General features: G+C 49.3%; 1 protein-coding gene across 5 annotated transcripts in view; it reads left to right on the plus strand.

Annotated features, from left to right (window-relative positions):
- The window catches only part of LOC142245375 (RNA exonuclease 5-like), an 87,466-nt gene that overhangs the window by 41,349 nt on the left and 25,719 nt on the right, over positions 1-20,398 (plus strand). For all 5 annotated transcript variants that reach the window (XM_075318027.1, XM_075318031.1, XM_075318028.1 and 2 more), the window contains exons 7-13: positions 5,754-5,842; positions 6,380-6,495; positions 7,743-7,881; positions 7,961-8,055; positions 9,268-9,370; positions 9,453-9,574; positions 18,134-18,251. In XM_075318027.1, coding sequence (XP_075174142.1) covers positions 5,754-5,842; positions 6,380-6,495; positions 7,743-7,881; positions 7,961-8,055; positions 9,268-9,370; positions 9,453-9,574; positions 18,134-18,251 — 782 coding nt within the window. The remainder of the gene's footprint in view (positions 1-5,753; positions 5,843-6,379; positions 6,496-7,742; positions 7,882-7,960; positions 8,056-9,267; positions 9,371-9,452; positions 9,575-18,133; positions 18,252-20,398) is intronic.

Here is a 20,398-nt window from a genome sequence, read left to right on the forward strand (position 1 = left end):
CTCAGCCGTCAAACCGTAGACGGCGGCGAGTGGGCCCTGCATCCGTCAGTGTTCAAATCACTCTGCCGCAAGTGGGGCACTCCAGAGGTAGATCTAATGGCATCCCGGCACAACAACAAGGTTCCGGTTTACGTGGCTCGCTCCCACGATCCTCAAGCCTTCGCAGCAGACGCACTGGTTCAAGATTGGTCTCAGTTCCGTCTGGCCTATGTGTTTCCCCCTCTAGCGCTCTTGCCCAGGGTTCTGCGCAAGATCAGAATGGAGGGCCGTCGAGTCATGCTCATTGCTCCGGACTGGCCCAGGCGAGCGTGGTACCCAGACCTGCTCCGTCTGTCCGTAGAGGTGCCGTGGCGTCTCCCGGACCGCCCAGACCTTCTCTCTCAAGGTCCGTTCTTCCGCCAGAATTCTGCGGCTCTCAGATTGACGGCGTGGCTCTTGAGTCCTGGATCCTGACGGCTTCAGGCATTCCCTCTGAGGTCATCTCCACCATGACTCAGGCTCGGAAGTCTTCCTCGGCCAAGATTTATCACAGGACTTGGAAAATTTTCCTGTCCTGGTGTCGTTCGTCCGGCCATGCCCCTTGGCCGTTCTCCTTGCCGACCATCCTGTCTTTTCTACAGTCCGGTCTACAGCTAGGACTGTCCCTCAATTCCCTTAAGGGACAGGTGTCGGCTCTGTCGGTATTGTTCCAGCGGCGTATCGCCCGACTGGCTCAGGTGCGCACCTTCATGCAGGGCGCATCTCACATCATTCCTCCTTACCGGCGGCCCTTGGATCCCTGGGACCTTAATCTGGTCCTCACGGCCTTACAGAAACCCCCCTTTGAGCCTCTCAGGGAAGTTCCCTTGTCTAGACTTTCACAGAAGGTTGTTTTTCTAGTAGCCATAACTTCTCTCAGGAGAGTTTCGGATTTGGCTGCGCTCTCTTCAGAATCCCCCTTTTTGGTGTTTCACCAAGACAAGGTGGTTCTTCGTCCGACTCCGGACTTTTTCCCTAAGGTGGTGTCTCCTTTCCACCTTAACCAGGACATTTCATTGCCTTCTCTTTGTCCGGCCCCGGTGCATCGCTTTGAGAAGGCGTTGCACTCCTTAGATTTGGTGCGGGCGCTCCGAATCTATGTGTCACGCACCGCTGTTTTTAGGCAGTGCACATCTCTTTTTGTGCTAACCACTGGTCAGCGCAAGGGTCTCGCTGCTTCTAAACCGACTCTAGCTCGTTGGATCAGGTCGGCTATCTCCGATGCCTACCAGTGTTCTCAGGTGCCTCCCCCGCCGGGGATTAAGGCGCACTCGACCAGAGCTGTCGGTGCCTCCTGGGCTTTCAGGCACCAGGCTACGGCTCAGCAGGTTTGTCAGGCTGCCACATGGTCCAGTCTGCACACTTTTTCGAAGCACTACCAGGTGCATGCTCATGCTTCGGCAGATGCGAGCTTGGGCAGATGCATTCTTCAGGCGGCTGTCGCCCATTTGTGAAGTTAGGTTTTGCCTACTTCTCAGTTGGTTTATTTCCCGCCCATGGACTGCTTTGGAACGTCCCATGGTTTGGGTCTCCCATAAGGAACGATAAAGAAAAAGAGAATTTTGTTTACTTACCGTAAATTCTTTTTCTTATAGTTCCGACATGGGAGACCCAGCACCCTCCCTGTTGCCTGTTGGCAGTTTTTTGTTCCGTGTGTTTCACCGGCTGTTGTTAGTAGACAGAGTTCTGGTCTTTCCGAGTTTTACTCTTTCTCTACTTATGGGTGGATGTCCTCCTTCAGCTTTTGCACTGAACTGGGTAGATTGTCATCCAGGGGGTGTATATAGCCGGAGGGAGGAGCTACACGTTTGAGTGTAGTACTTTGTGTGTCCTCCGGAGGCAGTAGCTATACACCCATGGTTTGGGTCTCCCATGTCGGAACTATAAGAAAAAGAATTTACGGTAAGTAAACAAAATTCTCTTTTTCTCCCTAAGGTGGTGTCTCCTTTCCACCTTAACCAGGACATTTCATTGCCTTCTCTTTGTCCGGCCCCTGTGCATCGCTTTGAAAAGGCATTGCATACCTTGGATTTGGTGCGGGCGCTCCGAATCTATGTGTCACGCACCGCCGTTTTTAGGCGGTGCACCTCACTTTTTGTGCTAACCACTGGTCAGCGCAAGGGTCTCGCTGCTTCTAAACCGACCCTAGCTCGTTGGATCAGGTCGGCTATCACCGATGCCTACCAGTGTTCTCAGGTGCCTCCCCCGCCAGGGATTAAGGCGCACTCGACCAGAGCTGTCGGTGCCTCCTGGGCTTTCAGGCACCAGGCTACGGCTCAGCAGGTTTGTCAGGCTGCCACGTGGTCCAGTCTGCACACTTTTTCGAAGCACTACCAAGTGCATGCTCATGCTTCGGCAGATGCGAGCTTGGGCAGACGCATTCTTCAGGCGGCTGTCGCCCATTTGTGAAGTTAGGTTTTGCCTACTTCTCAGTTTGGTTTATCCCCACCCATGGACTGCTTTGGAACGTCCCATGGTTTGGGTCTCCCATAAGGAACGATAAAGAAAAAGAGAATTTTGTTTACTTACCGTAAATTCTTTTTCTTATAGTTCCGACATGGGAGACCCAGCACCCTCCCTGTTGCCTGTTGGCAGTTTTTTTGTTCCGTGTGTTTCACCGGCTGTTGTTAGTAGTCAGAGTTCCGGTTATTCCGAGTTTTACTCTATCTCTACTTATGGGTGGATGTCCTCCTTCAGCTTTTGCACTGAACTGGGTAGATTGTCATCCAGGGGGTGTATATAGCCCGGAGGGAGGAGCTACACGTTTGAGTGTAGTACTTTGTGTGTCCTCCAGAGGCAGTAGCTATACACCCATGGTTTGGGTCTCCCATGTCGGAACTATAAGAAAAAGAATTTACGGTAAGTAAACAAAATTCTCTTTATCTGTAATGAACATGGAGTCTCTGTGTCCATCTTTGCTGGAGCCTTTCGGGGCGATCTTCTGATGTCCCTGAAACCTTCTTCACTGCAATGTGTTTGATGTGGTGGGCGTGCGGGCAGGTGGGAGATGGGCATGAACCGTCTGCCTGGTCACCTGAACAAAGCTGCACAAGAAAATAAGGTCCTGCCATCCGGACAAGAGGGGATACATTGTGACCCTTTCAGCACTGTGCTCTCAGTCCACAATGGGATCACAGAGAGACCATTCCGCTCTGTTTTCCAACCTTAAATAGCAGAGCAAAAAATTAGGAATAAATAAACCCAGAAGAATCACAAGGGGAAATAAATCTAATTCCCAGACCTGTGTCTGCCTCCGGTGTGACACTAAGCTAAACTGAGCAGCTTGGAGAAGTGGACATGTCTACCCTGATGAGGACGAGACAACTTTTGTAATTCTTAGTGCCTCTTGGTGGCAGCACTGTACACCCATGGTTCTTATGCAAACCTCGCCCCAAATTAAGCACTTGAGAAGGTTGTTTAAAGGATGGGGACATCCTAAAAAAACATTTTTCAGCAATTGTAAAAATGTAAAATATTTATGATTTAATTTAAAAAAAATAAATAAAAAATATCGTTTTTTTAGTAAAGTATGAAAGGTACAGTGGAAACTCGGTGTGCGAGTATTTCGCTTTACGAGCAAAGCTTGTTGTAAATCTGTAACTCAGTTTACGAGCAATGCTTTGCTGTACAAGCAAATACTCTCCGCACACACTTCCGGTTCTGTACTTTCACCGCGCTCTGACCTGCTCTTGCAGTCCACACACACACACACACACACACACACACACACACACACACATTATGCTCACCTTACTTTTTGTTCCCTCGCCGGCCTCCTGGTTCTTGTAGTCTGCCGGCCGGTACAGGATGTATATCCGGTAATCATCGCAATGATAGAGGAACTTCCGCTGTCAGCTGCTACTCAAAGGGAGCGCGCTGACCAATCAGAGGCAAGCAGCAAGCGGCTCCTGCCTTTGACGTCAGCGCGCTGGCAGCGGAAGTCTCGGATCGATCGCGATGGTTACCCGATACACATCCTGTATCGGCGAACTACAAGAACCAGGAGGCCGGCGATGAAACGGAAGGTAAGGTGAGCATAATGTGTTTGTGTGTGTGCATGTGTGGAATGGCACAATAGGGGACCAGGATGGGACATTGAACAAGTTGTGGAATGAATTGTCTAAGCTTGCATTATTTCCTATGGGAAATCTTGCTTTGCTGAACGAGTAACTTGGTTAACAAGCACAGTCCCAGAACGGATTGTTCTCGTAAACCAAGGTTCCACTGTAATTTTAAGTTTTTATATTTTCCATTCTTAAACACTAGGGGGAGCAGCTGCAGAAATTTGCCATGAAAGCCAAGTATACAACTAGCCTATGTTATGACTGCAGGAAATGTAGGCAGGATCTGCTCACATGTGTCTGATGTCTCCTCTCCTCCCATTCTGGGTGTTTGCAAAAGATAAGGGAGGATGAAGCTTAGAATCGCGAAGCAAAGCCATTTTGTTTGTGACTGCAAAGTGATATTGACATGTAGAATGTGTCACTGAGGATGGCTGACAGCGCCAATTCTTTGGTGCTGCTGGTTGCATAATACCCTGGGATTAGATACGTGGAGTGTATCGCGTGATTAGATAAACGGAGTGTAACAGGCTGGGTGTGACACCACTCTGTCCACTTCTATGAGAGGAGTGTTGTAATGTGTAACAGCACTCTATCCACTTCTATGGGAGCAGTGGTGTAATGCGGGACAGTGCTCTATCCACTTCTATGGGAGCAGTGTTGTAATGCGGGACAGTGCTCCATCCATTTCTATGTGAGCAGTGGTGTAATGCAGGACAGCGCTCCATTCATTTCTATGGGAGCAGTGGTGTAATGCAGGACAGTGCTCCATCCATTTCTATGTGAGCAGTGGTGTAATGCAGGACAACGCTCCATTCATTTCTATGGGAGCAGTGGTGTAATGCAGGACAGCGCTCCATCCATTTCTATGAGAGCAGTGGTGTAATATGTGACCCTGCTCCATCCCCCTCTATGAGAGCAGTAGTGTAATGTGTAACACCACTCTGTACACTTCTATGGGAGCTGTGGTTTAATATGTGACCCTGCTCCGTCCACTTCTATGGGAGCAGTGGTGTAATGTGTGACCCTGGCGCAGTGGTGTAATGTGCCACTGCTCCTGCACTTCTATGGGAGTCAGTGCTATGTCAGTGTAGCCTCCTGCAGAGGTTGTACAGTGATATAGCAGAGCGGAGTCAGTGTTTAGAGCACAGCGTAGTGATGATGACACTGCTGCGCTCTGTACTCTGGCTGACCGCAGCGGGGAGCGGTGATCAGCAGCCTGGTACTGGACGACTACTCCCCGGCTGCTGATCACCGCTGCCACAGACACCTCGTCCTGTGCCTCCACTCCCTGCCCCTCCTCCAGTCACTTAGGAGTCCCGGCTCCTGTCACCGCACGCACTGAACACTGAGCGGTGATGGGAGAGTGAAGCTCATAGAATATTTCCGGGCTTCACAAGAATAGCGCCGGTCTCCTGCCGCAGCGCAGGGGTGCCCAAGTCACAGGAGAAGGCAGCTACAGCGCAGGGTGCCCAATCACAGTAGGAGGCAGCTACAGCGCAGGATCCTATATACAGCGGCTGCCGTATTTGAGATGTGTAAGTGTCGTGCCGCTTTCTGTGCAAATCAGGATAATGTGAGGGTTTTTTAACTTAGTTTTTACATTTTTCTAACTTTATTTTTACATATTATTACAGCACATAATTAAATGTTTTTCCCTTCTATTATTTTCAGGATCACCCAACACAGAAAATTACATCCGCACCAACTGCACGGGGGAACCTACGGACAGCAGCCCCCTGTTTGGTCTGGATTGTGAAATGGCACGTATATAAGAGACCGTATGTCTGACGTGGCAACCAGTAAAGCTGTGTATACCAAAAACACAGCGTACCTCCCCTCCCCCATCATCCACAAGCACACATCCCCATCATGAGAGAGGCAACACGCGGTCAGAACTGCCTGACAGCAGAGCAAAGGATCGGGCATGCTGAAACACATGTCTGATCCTTTTTTAGGGAAGCCCTTGTACACGCTTTATTTTCAGTGGATCAGCTTGCACTGAGCAATGTGAGATCAGGGAGGAGGGACACTGAGGAGCTGTCTATCAGATTGTACTGAGCAATGTGAGATCAGGGACGAGCGATACTGAGGAGCTATCAGATTGTACTGAGCAATGTGAGATCAGGGACGAGTGACACTGAGTAGCTGTCAGCTTGTACTGAGCAGTGTGAGATCAGGGAGGAGGGACCCTGAGGAGCTGTCTATTAGCTATCATGTGCCTCGTTGTCCTATGGCGGCCATGTTGATCTAATAGACAGTTTCATAGATTTCTGACACCAGTATTTCTATATTCGCAGTGTTTGACCTGTAAAGGGCATGAGCTGACCAGGGTGTCATTAGTGGATGCACAAGGCCAGTGTATTATGGATGAACTGGTGAAGCCGGACAATCCCATAATAAATTACATGACCAGGTATTCTCTCTATTCTTACATACATTCTGTCTTTCTCCTGTAATGATCTATGGTTGGCTTAGTAGATTTTTTTTTGACAAAGTGGACGTCATGTTGACTTGCAGATCACCCAATGACTTAAAATTTTGGGCTGCTCCGCTTATTACTTTACAATGATGGCTCTGACTTGCTCTGAGAATCTGGAATATTTGTCTCCATGGTAACAGACTACAAACAAACCTTATGTAGTCTGGACCTGAGCTCCTATCCCTACTTATTAGTAATATGTACATATAACGTTGTGCAGGATAAGAAAACATGGATGATTTGTCAAAACCGCCACATCTGTCCGTGGGTTGTGTCTGGTGTTGTAGTTCTGCTCCATTGAAGTGATTGGGGCCGAGTGGCATTATTATATAGAAATAAAGGGCAGGTATGAAGCTGTGCTTCCCTGTTAAAGGTAATGTTTTACTATAACAAATTCTCAGCTAACTCAATGATCTGCTTATTAAACCTTCTGCAAGGAAAATGCAGTGTGCAGTAATGTATATGAATGGCTAATGTAATTCGTTGACAGGCTGACTGATGAAAAAGTGGCTCATTTATGCCACTGCTCATTAGAAAGATGGGAAATTACTTGTCACCAGGTCAAAAGTAACCATTTTTTCTGTTATTATATTCTTGCTTTCCCAATGAAGTTTTTTTTATTTTATTTTTTAAATCCACCACACAGTATGGCCCTTTTTATTTGGTGTAAATTTTTATGGTCTTTTCTCAGGGGACATGGCTTACAGATCCTCTGGAGAGTGGCATGCGGGATCCTATGGGGTGTGGCTGTCAGGATATTCTGGGGCGTGGCTCACGTTCGATCCTCCCATGCGTGTCTCGCGTGGGTTGCAGAGGGATCCTCCCATGCGTGTCTCGCGTGGGTTGCAGAGGGATCCTCCCATGCGTGTCTTTAGGCTTATGTGAATAAATGATCTGTGAGTCATGCCCTCTTATAAAAACCATAACAATTAGCACCAAAAAAGAGCATATTTCTGAAACCACGCAGCAGATAAAGGGGTTGACACTCGGGGGAGTAGCGGGAATAAAATAAGACCAAAACGTGGCCTCTTTGATCTGGTTACCGTTCCTCTGTAGTAACATGGCCGGAGCGCTGTCTTACCGAAATGACCCTTTTAATACCTAAGTAAATGTTCCCGAAGAGATTTTCTTTTTTCTGTACAACACAATCTATCACATTTGTGTAATTTATGTGCCGTCAGGTTCTCGGGAATCACTAAAAAGAAGCTTCATCCTGTAAAAACCAAACTGAAGGACGTCCAGGAAAGAATAAAAGCTCTCCTTCCTCCAGACGCCGTGTTGGTGGGACACTCGCTGGAGAACGACCTGCGAGCTCTGCAGGTGAGCGCTCACATCGCACCACTCGTGTGTATAGAGCCGGCAGTGCGACCCTGACCATTGTTTCTTTCCTTTTTTACAGATGATACATCCAAATGTTATTGACACGTCCATACTTTTTGCACGATATCCGGGAAGGAAATTCAGATTAAAGTTTCTGGCGCAAGTGATACTAAAGTACGAAGCTTCACGTTCTATCTCCCTACAGGCTTGTTATGTCTTGGTTCGGATTTATGCCCTTACGTCTTGGGTGGGCCGATGGAAGCCTGGCATGCATGACTTAAATGCCACTATTATAGATTGACAGCTGCATTTAAGGGGCTAACATTGGCAATTAGAGCTGCTGTGAGAGGCAGATACTGGCTGTGTAACTCAGTTGGTGTTGGGGGAGACCGCTAAGGAGTCTTCAGGGTAACAGAGATGGATTCCAAATCAAATCTGCGCAGATGTATGTATGAGGAAAAATGACCACACAGAAACGTGTCTCTATCCGGGAGAAGCTCAGAGCTCTTCTAACCCGTATATTATAAAATACACACAGTTATTCAGTTCAACATTGTCCCTGATTGGTTAGAGACAACCGGCAAAGTCTATTTAGTATGTCATCAGCCTGCTACTGGCTTCCTAATACCAGTTTGAACCAGCTACTGCAAAATGTACATTGTACATTTTAGCTTATTCATTTTGGTTAGTGAGAGATAAGGCCCCAGCTTCACATCCCAGCTGGTGAGAACCAACATGTTATGAATACTTGCATTGTTCAGCCTAGCATAATTTGTTTCAATAACACATTCCAAAGGTGCATCCTGATATACACATAGCAATAATCATACAAACACAGATGATCTTATTATATAGACAATTGATTCATGGCCTGGACCTTCACATTGGCATCTGCCGGGTTTGGTGCGGCGTTAGCTCCAGAGCCCGCTCTATAACCCCTGACTGATATACAATGTATGTTGGTCATGGGTTAGTAATTTCTTCCTTTACTATTCACTCTCAAAAACTGCACCGATCTGTCTACAGTTCTGTCTTCAGTGAGGGATCACATTACACCTGCTGCTTATAGAAGTGTATGGAAAGAGAGGGAAAGTGGGTAATAAGCCGAGTACACAAGGAGAAGCTGCTGAGGCTTCTAGTGACAAGAGCCTGCAGAGGGGAACACTGCTAAATAATGCAGGGGTAAGGGGCAGGGACGGCACATCCTTTCTTATTATGGGGGAGAGCTCCTGCTGGAGTCAGTTGGTGTACAGGAAACACGAGCTTAGGTGTGGGAAATAACTTCTGGGACACACATCGAAGAATTCTTTGTTTATTTTTCACATTTTTATCTGCAATATGAGATTTTTTTTTTTGGACCAAGGTAATATGATAGTGTTCTTGCAGGAGAGAGATTCAGCGTGCAGAGGCGCATGGCCACGACCCCTCGGAGGACGCCGTGGCTGCTCTGAACCTGGCCCAGTATGTAATTCAGAATGGGCCAGAGAAGGTGAGAGTCTTGGCCGTGCCTCTGTCCCCCGGGCAGCGTCCGTCTCTCCGCATTATGTGCTTCATTCCTATTTCTTTTCTAGGTTGCAGATATTAATTTGGAGGAAATATTTCTAAAGGCAAATAACCTGCATAGCCGAGGAGGAAATCCACAGACCTCTGAGATCAAACCAAATGGGATCCATCCTCCACCACAAGGACCTAGGTAAGAGCTGCATCAATGGAGGACCCGGCGTATTCATCTCTATATGCTCCCTGCAATGGCACTATAGGGGAATTAAAGGGAACCTGTCACCAGATTTGTTCCCTATAAACTTCACCCACCACCAGTGATCCCTTATATACAGCATTCCAGAATACTGTATATAAGACAATTATATGCGGAAGTGATTTCAACAGAGCTAGGCAGTCGAAGCTCTATGCGCCATGATATAACCGATCAGCCTATTGGCTTTCAGTATAAATGGATGTTTTTCATTGGTCACGGGTAGTATAATAGAGACGGCTAAACCCCACCCTGACATGCCTCTTTGAAAAAGCATTTGTGAAACGTACGTCAGAGGTGGAGGGACACGCTGATGTTGCAGATCGCCGTAAGGTAATGCCAAACCTATTGAAAACATTCCTTAACTGATGGTTAATATTTAGCATTGCCATAATTACATCTTTAGCCCCTCGTTCACCATATTATTGTGGTTGTTGTTAAAGGGAAGCAAACATCAGGATTTTGGTATATAAGGTGCAGCCAGTGCAGTACTGGCACTATCAGGCACAGGCTGTACATACTATTAGTGGGCAGCTCGGATGTTTAGGCTGTGAAATCCAAGTTTATGAATTTTGAAAATTCATCCACTTTTTGATTGACGTGTGCACCTCTGCTGATAATATCTGGGCGGGTTATGCACATGATTGCTATGCCCTCAGCATGGCAGAAAGAAGTGCACCTGTGGAGGAGCGCACTGGGGACCTCTGTGTGGATGATGTACGACGCATCATCCATACGGAGCTGGGAAGGAGGACGGAGAGTGCACAAGATGGAGGCGGCGCCGGACTGAGACCAACAGTGACCATCGGACCTGATGGCTGGCAGGTGAGTATAATAAAGCTGATTTTTACGTTCTACACAGCAGCCTGGGCTCTTATATACAGTACAGTGGAACCTTGGATTACGAGCATAAGTGGTTCCGGGAGTCTGCTCTTAAACCAAGTTACTCTTATATCAAAGCGAATTTTCCCATAGGAAATAATTGATACTCAGACAATTCATTCCACAACCCAACAATATTTACTGTATTTACACAAACTTATTACAGTAATACAAAATAATGTGCTTTATTCATATAAAATTATGACTACACTAATACAAAATACTGTACAATATAGTAAAAGCATATAAAACAAATTAAACTGCACTTTAGCTTCCAATAGAATTGTTGGTGTGCGGGAGATACAGTATAAGCAATGTGCTGCACTGGTTAGACGAAAAAAAGTATAATACCGTATCCACAAATGCAAATTGATAGACATGTTATATAGTATATACTATACTGTGCAATGAGGAGTTGTTGCTCCGAAACGCGTTTCGTTTTTTCTACCCTGCCATGTAAATTGGATTTTACTATTATGGAAGAACCTTTTTATCTTTGACGAATAAAGAATAATTTCTTTGTCGCTCCATTGGGAGACCCAGACAATTGGGTGTATAGCTATTGCCTCCGGAGGCCACACAAAGTATTACACTCAAAAGTGTAAGGCCCCTCCCCTTCTGGCTATACACCCCCAGTGGGATCACTGGCTCATCAGTTTTCATGCTTTGTGCAAGGAGGTCAGACATCCACACATAGCTCCACTGTTTAGTCAGCAGCAGCTGCTGACTATGTCGGATGGAAGAAAAGAGGGCCCATACAGGGCTCCCAGCATGCTCCCTTCTCACCCCACTTTATGTCGGAGGTGTTTGTTAAGGTTGAGGTACCCATTGCGGGTACGGAGGCTGGAGCCCACATGCTGATTCCTTCCCCATCCCTGTTACAGGGCTCTGGGCGAAGTGGGATTTTAACGGTCTCCAGGCACTGAGACCGTGCTCCATCTGCAGCCCCTGGAGAAGACGCTGGATATGGAGCGGAGTACATCAGGGACATGGCCCTGCTTCCTCAAGGTACTCTGTGTCCCCGTGCATTTCGCACGCACACCGCAGCATTGCTGGGTGTGTTAGTGCGCCGGGGACATCAGCGCTGCTGCGCTTGTGCCATTGTCTCACTTCAGCTTAGCTGAGTGGGCAGACTTATGTAGAACGGTCGCGCCGGCCGCTGGGACTGCGACGCGGCTGGGACTTGTGGTGCGCCGGGGACTTCCGCGCTGGCCGCGCTTTTACGGCGGCCACGCTTATAAATCGAGTCCCCGGCTTTTGCGGCCTAGTTCGTTCGTTAACGCCCACAGGCCTGCCAGTCAGGGTAGGGGCGTGACGCTGCACATCACGGCAGCCCGGAGAGCTGGAGTAGGTTTTGCATACTCCACCCCTCTCACTGTGTGCACTGTGAAACCGGATTCCCGCACTTTCTCAAGCACGCCCACGGCTTCCTTCTCTAACACAGGACGCCGGCAGCCATTATTGTCAGTTCTTTCTATAGCGATAAAACAGACAAGTGTGGGAACACCCTGACAGGGATTCTGAGGTTCACACAATCGCTGTGAGCAGGCGTTAATCAGCACTTGTGGTGCTAACCCCACTAGTGCCGAAGTGCATTGAGATATATGCTTCTACGCTATGCATTGCACTGTTTTGGTCGTACTTTTGTATATATCCTCCTTATTGTGCGGAGGAGATTACAGCATACTGTCTGTGGAAAACAGAGGTGCAGAAGCACATGTTTTCCATGCAGCCGGTACAGCAGGTACGGCTATATGGCCGGCAGGTTACATACACCCCCATTGTATGCAACTCAGCCGGAGTCTCTGCTAATGATCCAGAGGCTGGGGATGAAGTCTGCAGTATTTACTGACAGATTTTCTGAGACTATGGCTGTGATACTAGAAGCCTTGCAGTCCAGACAAGTCTCTCACACCATGAGCACTGTTGAATCATTGATCCATGGTCCCCCTCAGTGTGAACAATTACAGCTCCGGGGGGGTCACGTGCATCCCAGAGTCACGGCTCTGACACGGACGACAGTCCCAGACAGCCTAAGCGGGCTCGCTGAGCGGCCCTCAGTTTCATCGCACTGGTCAGGGTCCCGCAGGTGGACTCTCTGGGTGCTGAAGCGGAGATAGCTGCTCAGGAGTCTTATCCTGAGACCGCTCTCAATCTCGGTACACCTGATGGGGACGCCATAGTGTATTATCTTATAGCGTCCATCAATAGAATGTTGGTCATTTCTCCCTCAGCTCCTCCTGTGAAGGAGCCAGCTGTACGGCAGGAGAAATTCTATTTCAGGTATCCCAAGCGTAAATTAGGTATTTTTCTGGACCACTCTGCCTTCAGAGAGATAGTCCAAAAACACAACGCTTATCCAGATAAGCGCTTCTCCAAGCGGCTTAAGATACACGTTATCCCTGCCCCTGACGTGGTCAAGGGCTGGACCCAGTGTCCCAAGGGACATCCTCCACTCTCCAGGCTTGTGGCTAGATCCATAATTGCAGTGGAAGATGGGGTTCCACTTACAGATGCCGCTGACAGACAGATGGATCTCTGGTCGAAATCCACCTATGAGGCTGTAGGCGCGCCGTTGGCTCCAGCATTCGCAGCCATAGAGGCACTCCAAGCCATTTCAGCTTGTCTTACACAGATGGACACAGTCACACGTACATCTGTACCGCAGGTGGCATCCTTAACCTCTCAAATGTTTGCATTTGCGTCTTACGCGATCACGCCTGTCCTACACTCTACGAGCCGTACGACAGAGGCGTCTGCTCACTCCGTGTTTTTACGCAGACCCTGGTCGTTAAGTGAATGGAAGGCAGATTTTGCTTCCAAAAAAGTACTTAACCAGTTTGTTTTTTTCTGCGGAACGACTGTTTGGTGGGCGTTTGGATGAAATCATTAAACACTCCAAGGGTAAAGATTCATCCTTACCTCAGCCCAGACAAACAAACCCCAACAGAGCAGGGGTCCCCTCGTCCAAAAGGACTCAAAAAGATCAGAGGAGCTCAGATTCGTGGCGGGCTCAGTCACGCCCAAAACAGACAGTCTGAAAACCCGCTTCCAAGGCGGCTTCCTCAGGACTTGCAGCCTCCTCTCTTCGCATCCGCGCTCGGTAGCAGGCTCTCCCGCCTTGGCGATATTTAACTGCCATAGGTCAATGGCCGTTGGGGGAGAGACATTCTGTCTCACGGGTACAGGATAGAGTTTAGTTCGTCCTCCAACTCGATTCTTCAGAACTTCTCCACCTCCCGGCCGAGCCGTTGCGCTTCTGCAAACGATGGGCACTTTATAGGCAGAAGGAGTGGTGACTACGTTTCTCTTCAGGACCAAGGTCACGGTTTTTGCCCCAATTTATTTCGGGTGCCAAAAAAGGACGGGTCGTTCCGTCCCGTTCTGGATCTAAAACGGCTCAACAAGCTCGCGAGCACCAGGCGGTTCTGGATGGAATACTCCGCTCCGTCATCGCCTCAATGTCCCAAGGAGGTTTCCTAGCATCAATAGACAGGATGCTTATCTCCACGTGCAGATTGATCCAGAGCACCAGCGTTTCTGCGCTTCGTTATAGGAAACGAACACCTTCTGTTCGTAACTCTTCCTTCCTGCTGGCGACAGCCCCACGGGTCTTCGCCAAGTTCATGGCAGCAGTAGTGACAGTTCTGCACTCTCAAGGTCACTCTGTGATCCCGTATTTGGACGATTTCCTGGTCAAGGCACCCTCTTAGGGAACACTGCCCGTATGTTGCGCTGGAGACTCTCCAGAGTTTTGGGTGGATCATCAACTTTCAATGTCAGATCCGACCCTGACCCAATCGCTACCATATCTAGGCATGGAGTTTCATACTCTCTCAGCGATAGTGAAGCTTACGCTAAATCAACAGCGTTCACTACAGACAAGGCTACAATCTCTCCTTTAAGGACCAGTCGCACACATTGAGACGCCTCATGTACTTCCCAAGGTCCTTCCTACTCCCATCCTGGGTGGTAGTTACGACAGACGTGAGTCTATCAGGGTGGGGAGCAGTTTTTCTCCACCACAGGGCTCAAGGTACTTGGACTCAGAAATAATCCAACCTTCAGATCAATGTTCTGGAAAACAGAGCAGTGTATCTTGCTCGACTAGCCTTCCAGCAGTGGCTGGAAAGCAAGCAAATCCGAATTCAATCGGACAACTCCACAGCGGTGGCATACATTTACCACCAAGGAAGAACACGCAGCCGGCAAGCCTTCCAGGAAATCCGGCAGATTCTGACGTGGGTGGAAGGCACGGCATTCACCGTATCCTCAGTTCACATCCCAGGGGAAGACTGGGAAGCAGACTTCCTCAGTCGCCAGGGTATGGACGCAGGCGTATGGTCTCCTCAAGATCTGTCGCCGCTGACAGATGCCGGACGTCGACCTAATGGCGTCACGGCACAACAACATCGTCCCGGCTTCATGGCACGGTCTCACAATCTTCGATCTCTGGCGGCGAACGCCTTAGTTCAGCATTGGTCGCAGTTCTAGCTACCTTATGGGTCACGCCGCTGGCATTGTTGCCCAGAGTGCTGCGCAAGTTCAGGCCCGACTGCCGCCGCGCCATCCTCGTCGCTCCATTGGCCGAGGATGACGTGGTACTCGAATCGGTGGTACCTCACGGTGGGCCAACCGGAGGCACTACCAGACCGATCAGACTTGCTGTCTCAAGGGCCATTTTTCCATTTTTCCAGTTGAATTCTGCGACCCTCAACCTGACGGTGTGGCATTGAGTCCTGGAGCCTTGCGTCTTCAGGATTATCTCAGGACGTGGTTGCCACCATGGGACAGACTAGGATACCAACGTCCGCCAAGATTGACCACAGGATGTGGAAGATATTCTTATCTGGGTACTCGGCTCAAGGGGTTTCTCCCAAGCCGGTTCCATCGTCTATGTTTCCTTCCTTCCTGCAATCTAGGTTGGAAAATGGGTTGTCGCTCAGCTCCCTCTCGGGACAAGTCTCAGTGCTATCTGTATTTTTTCAGAAACGCCTAGCACGACTTCCGCAGGTACGCACGTTCCTGCAGGGAGTTTGTCTTCTCAGCACTCCGTACAAGCGGCCGTTAGAGCCCTGGGATCTGAACAAGGTTCTAATTGCTCTTAAGAAGCCGCCTTTCGAGCCTAGGAAAGATTTTCCCTTTCCCACCTTTCACGGGAAGTGGCCTCTCTAGTACGGTCACGGCTCTTAGGAGAAGTTTTCGAGCTAGTAACGCTCTCATACAAATCTTACTTCCTGGTCCTTTACCAGGACAAGGTAGTTCTGCGCCCGATTCCGGGATTTCTCCATAAGGTGGTATCCCACTCTCATCTCAATCAAGATATCACCTCACCTTCTTTGTGTCCTCATCCAGTCCACCAACTTCAGAAAGATTTGCAGCTGTTGGATCTGGTGAGAGCACTCAGGTTCTACACGGATGCACTCTTGTCCTTGTCGCTGGTCGGCGTAAAGAGTCGCAAGCTTCCAGATCCATCCTGGCTCGGAGGATCGAGGAACCAATTCTTGAAACCTACAGTTCTACTGGGCTTCCGGTTCCTTCAGGGCTGAAGGCCCATTCTACCAGAGCCGTGGGTGCGTCCTGGGCATTACGGCACCAGGCTACGGCTCAGCAGGTGTGTCAGGCACCCACCTGGTCGAGTCTACTTACTTTTACCAGGCATTATCAGATGCATACCTACGCTTCGGCAGACGCCAGCCTAGGTAGATAAGTCATTCAGGCGGCGGTTGGCCACCTGTAGGAGAGGGCCGTTTGACGGCCCTATCATGAGGTATTCTTTTACCCACCCAGGGATTGCTTTTGGACATCCCAATTGTCTGGGTCTCCCAATGGAGCGACAAAGAAGAAGGGAATTTTGTTTACTTACCGTAAATTCCTTTTCTTCTAGCTCCAATTGGGAGACCCAGCACCCGCCCTGTTTTCTCGGGGTTTTTTTCGGTTTTTTCGGGTACACATGTTGTTAATGTGGAATGGTTTCAGTTCTCCGATGTTCCTCGGATTGAATTGGTCCTTAAACCTGTTATTGGCTTTCCTCCTTCTTGCTTTGGCACTAAAACTGATGAGCCAGTGATCCCACTGGGGGTGTATAGCCAGAAGGGGAGGGGCCTTACACTTTTGAGTGTAATACTTTGTGTGGCCTCCGGAGGCAATAGCTATACACCCAATTGTCTGGGTCTCCCAATTGGAGCTAGAAGAAAAGGAATTTACGGTAAGTAAACAAAATTCCCTTCTTTTTCATTCAATTGGAACTTGGATGCTGGATCTATTCTTTTCACCATGTACTATGCAATGGTAAACTGTATACAGTGCATATGTACAGAAGGTTACCTCCAGAGCGGGTCAGAGCGCGGTGAAAGGACAGAACTGGAAGTGTGTATGGTGAGGATTTGCTCTTATTGCAAAGCATTGCTCTTAAACCAAGTTACATATTTGAAGAAAGCTTTGCTTGTCTTGCAAAATGCTCTCAAACCAAGTTACTCTTAATCCAAGGTTCCACTGTATTCTGGAATGCTATACATAAGAGCTCACTGGTGGCCTCAGCTTAAAGGGGACAAACCTGGTGACAGAACGTCTTCAAAGGGAACCTGTGAGGTCCCCTCTGCCCTCCAAGCCAGCAGCATTTACATGTGTATGCCAAAATCCCCTTCCTAACACGCCCTGTATAACAGCATTCTCTAAAATCAAGCTTTAAAAATAACATTTATTACTTCTGTTTTTAATATGCTAATTAGGCCTTTAAATAGACAAAGAAGGGGGCGTTGTTTCCCCAGACTAGTCGGCCCTCTTTCCTTCCATGTTATTACGTGCCTGTGGTTGTAGGGGCGTTGTTTCCTCAGACTACTCGGTCCTCTTTCTGTCCATGTTATTACGTGGTTGTGATATGATTTTCACCAGATGGCGTCATCGCAGTTCCTGGAAATCTGGCTCATATCGGCAGTGTCATTGCGCCTCAGAAGCTGGGTTGGATTGGAAAAACACTGCACTTCCAATCATGCACCTCTCTGAAGCTGGGAGGCGTATACCCGGCTTGAGAGGCGCACTGATGCTGCCGAAATGAGCCGGATTTCCAGGAACTGCGATGACGCCATCTGGTGGAAATCAAGTTATCACGCCCACAGAGCTGTGATAACATGGAAAGAGGGCCGACTAGTCTGGGGAAACAACTAGTCAAAGGCTTGGATTATCATCTGAAAAACAGAAGTAATAAATGCTCTTTTTAAAGGGAACCTGTCACCAGATTTGGGGCCTATAAGCTGTGGCCACCACCAGTGGGCTCTTATATACAGCATTCTAACATACTGTATATAACAGCCCAGGCCGCTGTGTAGAACATTACAATCACTTTATAATACTCACCTAAGGAGCGGTGCAGACTGGTCATATGGGTGTCTCTGTTTTCCGGTACCGGCGCCTCCTCTTATAGCCATCTTTGTCCTTCTTCTGAAGTCCGGGGTGCATGACGCGTCCTACGTCATCCACACAGGCCGGCTTTGATTTCCTGCGCAGGCGCACTACAATACTTTGATCTGCCCTGCTGATTGTTGCAATTTGGAGCTGGTTCCTTGGCGCATTTATATATTATTTATATATTATTTTTCTATGTGTAATATTTTACAGTTTTTTGGAAGAACTGGAAAAGACAGGCCAGAAGATCACTTATGTGTCAACAGACGGATCGAAAAACTCTGTTTCTTCAGGACAGTTTCACACCTTGTTATGTGCTTCAAATCAAGAGGTGAGAATTAAGACCCTGACTACTTCTTCTATTGATGGACACTTACACCTTGAGGAACGTTTTTTTTTATTTTCAAGTGTTTTGGGCAAAAAATATTTTTTTCAATTGTGTTACAGTAATAATTTTGCACCCTTTGGCTTTCACAGGCTCTTGGTTTCCCTTTAGAATGAGTTAACTAAGAATGTGTCAGCGAGCTTGTTCTAATGGGGAGTTTGTAACCCTTTTACCTGTCTTTTCTTTATTGGTTCATTGGGGGACACAGAGACCATGGGTTGTATGCTGCTGCCACTAGGAGGCGACACTAAGCAAAAAAAGGTAAACTCCTCCTATGCAGTATACACCCACCAACTGGCAATCATTCCTCAGTTTAAGCTTAGTGTCCATAGGAGGTGGACACACTTGGGGCTGCTCTCAGCCCCCCAAGTTTGTATTTTTAATATTTTGCTTTTTCTTTTCAGACATAGCTCGTCGGGCGACAGGGTGTAATCGCTCACCCTGCTCTCCCCCCTAGAGACCGGTCGCACAGAAGTGGGGTCCGTCCACCACTTCCGTTGTCTTCCGCGTCTGTCTGGCAGGACCCTACCCCCCTAACACTCTCAAGACTGTTTGGGGGGCATCCGCACAGAGGGACAGGCGGATGGTCCTTGCCCCCCTCCCCCTGCACGCTCGCCTTCCACAGCCGGCCTGATCAGGGAGGGGAGACGAAAAATCATACAGGACGACCAGGTACCCGTCTCCCTATATCTCTCCCAGGACCAAGGAGGACTATCAGCCGTCGGGACAGGTACCCTCCTATTCCCCGGGCCATGGGGGGCTCCGTTTACAAAAAAAAAAAAAAGAGAAAAGAAGATCCATAGGATTAGCCTCCTTACCCCGGGTCAGCTCCCCTCCAGGCAGGCAGTGCGCTCGCCCTCCTGTCCTCTGCGCTGGCCACTGGCTCCCCCTGCGGCCTCACCTCTAATTTAGCCCCCGGCTTCTCTCCGGCCTAGCTCCCGTCCGGCCACGCCCCCTCCCGGCCAGCCTATCGCACGACTCCTTGCGCCCCAGCAGGCCCGCCCGCTCGCTCCAGCAGCCAGTCACAGCAGGCCTCTGCGCGCCCTTTTTCAGCCATTCAGGGGCTCTCTCTTCCAGCCAATCCCTGCAGGTTTTCCTCGGCTGCGCGCCGGTTTTGCGCGCTCTTTTCCTGCTCTTCCCCCGGCCCGGACACTCTCAGCAGCGCCATTACAGCCCTGCGGTTTCCCTGTGCGGCGGCAGCGTTCCACGTGCAGCCACCGGCCTCATACTCCTGCAGCTCCCCGGAGCCCCCACCTCTACTCCCTCTGCCTGCAGTTTGAAACAGGACACAGCGCCAGCAGACACAGGATGCCTGAACCTGGGTAAGCCCTGCCACTGGGAGGCAGCTCCTTCCCCTGTACCCCATCCACCTGGCATCCTCCGGTCTGTTTCCTTTTCTCTCTCTCCTCTCTCTCTCCCTTCTGTCCCATGTCCAGCACAAGAGCGTCCTGCTCTCAGCCACTGGCCATAGTCCTTCACTTCGCCTGCACCTCTTGTTTCCCTCAGGGCAGTCCTCCCCCATCTGCCAAGCCTGCAGCACCCCTAGCATGACTACTACGGAGCCCCCCACCGCCCGTAACGAGGACTCGGCCCCCACACCTGAGTGGGCCGCAGCTCTCTCACAGTCCGTGGACAACCTAACTAAGGTATCTCAAACCTTTGTTTCAGCCATAGAGCGTCTGCCCGCTTCCACCTCTGGAGCCCCTCCGGGGGTCCAGAGCGAGTCTGAGCCCGCAGCGCTACTAGCCCGGCAGGGCAGGACGCACAAGAGGTCTAGGAAGCGGTCCTTCTCAGGATCGTCCTCCAGCTCTCCTAACCCCTCCACGGCCTCTAGAGCGGTACGCTCTCTATCTCCTACGTCATCTGCGGCAGCCCCGGATTCGGATCAGGAACCTGATTCGGATTCCGACCTGGACTCTGAACATATCTCCAAGCTGACCAGTATGATGGACAGTCTGGTTATTGCCGTCAACCAGACCCTAGAGGTAAAGGATGTAGATCCGACTCCTACTAGTCAGTCGGTCCCTTTCAAAAGGGCCAAGAAACTGCCAAGCAGCTTTGGCAACCATAGGTAATTTGAGGACATTTTCTCT

This window comes from Anomaloglossus baeobatrachus, chromosome 7 (assembly GCF_048569485.1).
Source record: "Anomaloglossus baeobatrachus isolate aAnoBae1 chromosome 7, aAnoBae1.hap1, whole genome shotgun sequence".
Taxonomy (NCBI): Eukaryota; Metazoa; Chordata; class Amphibia; order Anura; family Aromobatidae; genus Anomaloglossus; species Anomaloglossus baeobatrachus.